General features: G+C 41.5%; 1 protein-coding gene across 1 annotated transcript in view; it reads left to right on the top strand.

The window, feature by feature from the left end:
* The window catches only part of CAMLG (calcium modulating ligand), a gene marked incomplete at its 5' end in the record, with an annotated part of 12,242 nt that extends 8,171 nt beyond the window's left edge, over nucleotides 1-4,071 (top strand). The window contains 1 exon segment of the mRNA XM_014583602.2: nucleotides 3,038-4,071. Within this exon segment, the coding sequence (XP_014439088.1) occupies nucleotides 3,038-3,229 (192 nt within the window).

Genomic DNA, 4,071 nt, shown 5'->3' with positions numbered 1-4,071 from the left:
ATCCTGAGAGGAGAATGGAGGAGAAGGGATTGCAGTGTGGCCATCCTCTCTGGGGGGTGATTTCTTGCTCTCTGTCTCTCTCTTTCTAGTGAGCGCATGCACCCTATAGCAAAAACCTCTCAAAAAAAAGTTTTATTTTGTTTAACTTATTTATTTTAATCTGACCAGAGGGGGACAGAACAAGAGAGAGAGAGAGGGAAAGTGAGAAAGCAGGCTGCCAGGTCTGGTACTCAAACCACAGCAGGCCATATGGGAGTCCAGCGCCCTTATCCACCACACCACCTGCCAACCGCCAGTGTGTATTTGTTTTTATTTATTTATTTATTTTTGGAGAGGTTTTTGCTATAGGGCGTGTGCGCTTGCCTGAAAGAGGGAGACAGAAAGTGAGAAATCACCCCCCCAGAGGGGATGGCCACACCAAAGTCCCTTTTCCTCCATTTTCCTCTTGGGATCTTTGGCATGCCCGCACACATGTCTGACATGAATTCAAGGTGCCGGGTCTCAGAGCTTGAATTGGGACCGTCAAACCGCCGTTGATTACCTGGGAGTCCAGCCACATAGCCATTACACCAACTGCTGGTCCCCCCAGTGTTTATTTTTTAATTAATTATTTTTTAAAAAAGTTTTTACCATAGGGTGTGTGCCCTTGCCAGAGACAGTAAGAGAAGTCACCCCCCAGGAGGATGGCCATGCTGCAATCCCTTCTCCATTCTCCTCTCAGAATTTTGGGCACATACACATATATGCTTGGTGTGAGTTTCTCTCTTCTTTCTTTCTTTTTAAAAAATTATTTGGTGCTGGCAGGTGGCATGGCGGTTAAGGCCACTGTTCTCTTACATGGCCAAACGCGGTTTGAGTCCCAGACCAGGCAGCTTGCTTTCTCACTTTCCCTCCCTCTGTCTCTCTCTGTTCCTTTCTGGTCAAACCAAAATAAATAAATAAAGTAATTATTTTTAAAAATGATTAATTTTATTTCTTGTTATTATTTTTAACTTGACTAGAGAGAGAGAGTGAGAAAGCAAGCCTCCAAGGTCCAGGACTTGGACCATGGTCGGGCATGTGGGAATCCAGCACCTTAACCACCAAGTCAGCTGCTGGCCCTAGGAACTGCAGTCAGCCACGTATGATTGCAGAGTCTTCTTCCTGGGGTTTTGAGTATGCACTCGTGCACCCAGCATGATTTTCAAGCCACCTGGTCTGGGAATCAAACCTGAGTTAGGCATGTGGGAGTCTAGCACTCCGGTACATGACTCCCCGGCTCTTTATGCCAGGGTTACTTTATTTGGAAATGTCTTTTTGTTCTAGGGTGCATGTGCTCACCAGAAAGACAGAGAGAGATGGAGGGACAGAAAGTGAGACATCACCCCGCAGGGGGGGATGGCCACGCTGCAATCCCTTCTCCATTCTCCTCTCGGGATCTTGGGCACGCACCCACCCGCACCGGGCATGAGATCAAGCCACTGGGTCTGGGACACGAACTGCGGTCGATTACATGGGAGTCCAGTGACATAGCCATTATGCTAACTGCTGGTCCCCAGTTTTGAATTTTCCAAACAATGTGACTGGATTTGGTGATACAAATCAATAAATTTAATAAAAACTCAATTGTTAATTTCTTTAAAAATTATACTAGAAAAAAAATTATACTAGAAAATTATATTAGGAAATAACCTCAAATGTACCCAATAAAAGATTAAGAAAAAAAAGAAGAAAGAAAATTATATTAGGAAATAAATGTTCTCTTTCTCCCCCAGAAAGTATTGTAAACTAGGGCCGGCAGGTGGTGTGGTTAAAGGCACTGGACTCCCACATGGCTGACTGCAGTTCAAAACCTGGACTGGTAGCTTGCCTTCTTACTCTTTCTCTCTCTCTGATCAAATTAAGATAATAATAGTGATGATAAATAAAATAATTCTTTAAAAAATAAAATTTTAGATTTTTTTATTACTAAATTTTTAATTTGGGGAGAGGGAAAGTGAGAAAGCAAGCCACCATGTCTAGGACTTGAACCGCAGTCAGCCTTGTGGGAGTCCAGTGACTTAACCACCACTTTTTTTTTTGAATCTTAGAGATTTTTTGCTATAGGGTGCATGCACTAGCCAGAGAGTCAGAAAGTGAGGAATCACCCCCACGGGGGGGAGGGGGGATAGTCATGTTACAATCTCTTCTCTATTCTCTTGCGATTTGGGGCATATATGCCCACATGCCTGGTATGATTCTCGAGCTACTGGGTCTGGGACTCAAACCACAGTCAGCTCTGTGGGAGTCCAGCACCTTAACCAGTATATTACCTGCTAGCTCCACTGAGATGACTTGATTATTTTTTTTCTAAAGAAACAGAGACAGAGAGAAAAAAAGTAAAAAATCACCCCCTGGGAGCATGGCCACACTGCAGTCCCTTCTTTGTTCTCCTGGGATTTAAGGCGCAGACAGACACACACACACACACACACACACACACACAAACTTGAAACGTGAGTTTCAAGTTTCAAGCTACCATGTCTGAGACTCAAACTGCGGTCAACCATGTGGGAGTCCAGTGATGTAACCATTATGCTATCTGTTGGTCCCAAGATGACTTTTTTTTTAAAAAAGATTTTTGCATAGGGCACATGCTCTCACTGGAGAGAGACAGAAACCAAGAAGTCACCCTCCGTGGGGCATGGCCATGCATGATCACGTCTCCTCCGTTCTCTTGGGATTTTGGGCATGCACGCACAAGCACCCAGTGTGAGTTTCAAGCTGCTGGGTCCAGGATTTAATCCACAGTAGACCACGTAGGAGTCAAGTGATGTAACCATTACGCCGTCTGCTGGTTCCCGAGATGACATTTCGAAAACTTTCAGTAGCAAGCATGGTGTCTACTATTGAGTTGATTTGTGTATTATATGCTCAGTGAATATTGACATACTATTATGAAATTTCATCAGCAGTTTTGAAATCATTTAGACAAAAATATCCCTACTGGTCATATTTTTATAGTGCTAATGTGGTCTGCCAAAAGCTGTAAGATAATGATTGCAGTCTTCCTCTGTAGGGTGAGAAGAAGGTAAAGACAACAGTACTCACAGCTGCACTTCTGTTATCTGGAATTCCTGCGGAAGTGATAAATCGGTCAATGGAGACCTACAGCAAAATGGGTGAAGTCTTCACAGATCTCTGCGTCTACTTTTTCACTTTCATTTTTTGCCACGAACTGCTTGAATATTGGGGCTCTGGCGTACCGTGAAGCCTGCAGATCTGAAAAGGAAGTTTACAAAAAAATAATTCATCCTCTCTCTCACAGTGTCTCTAAAGGAGGAAAATTGGTTTACACCTTTATCTAATTCTTTTTCTTCATGGAGGTTGTAAAGCCACTTTATTAGGAATGGAGTGAAAGCTTCCCTGATTTAAAAGCGTTGAGTTTGTACTAGTGCTGTTATAAACAGTAGGGTACTATAGTCATTCATTGATTTTTCTTGTTTTACCAAAACCCTGAGTCTACATCCCCTAGCTTCTCAAATATGTAATTTGGGGGGAGGGGGTGTCTGAGCTAGAGTTTTTAGGAGAGCAGATGAAAATGGTCTTGACCAACCCTAAGGAAAGCTTCTTGTATTTGTACCATTTTGTCCTGAGCAATGAAGCCATCTTAAAAATAAAATGAAAGAAACTGAATTGTCTATTAAATTTGTACATTTTAACTTAAGGGCTGAATAAGTTAGGCAACCTTACCTTTTCTTTTGAGTTAGTGTCTTTTTTTTTTAACTCCAGCATAAATATTTAATGGAAGAAATTATTAAGATTCACAAATACGAAATTAGAAGGTATTTGTAAAATTTTTCTTTGCTGTATACCAAACTCAGAATTAGAAATTTTCAAAGAAAAAGAAAGAATTGGAAATTTTCACTTTGGAGTTTTGTTGTTAAGAGTGTGTTTTCTAAAGCAAACTAGAACAGAATGATTAGATGTAAAAATGGGACCTGAAGAATTGAAGCATGTAACCCAGTAGCATAAATATCCTTTTAACTAATGTAACAGTGTCATATTTGGAAGATTTGTCTCCTTAAAAGAGTAAAAACCTTACATGTAATA

This window comes from Tupaia chinensis, unplaced genomic scaffold (assembly GCF_000334495.1).
Source record: "Tupaia chinensis unplaced genomic scaffold, TupChi_1.0 Scaffold144346_1, whole genome shotgun sequence".
NCBI lineage: Eukaryota > Metazoa > Chordata > Mammalia > Scandentia > Tupaiidae > Tupaia > Tupaia belangeri.
The sequence above is the reverse complement of the archived record's forward strand: the minus strand, read 5'-3'. Positions and strand labels throughout refer to the sequence as shown.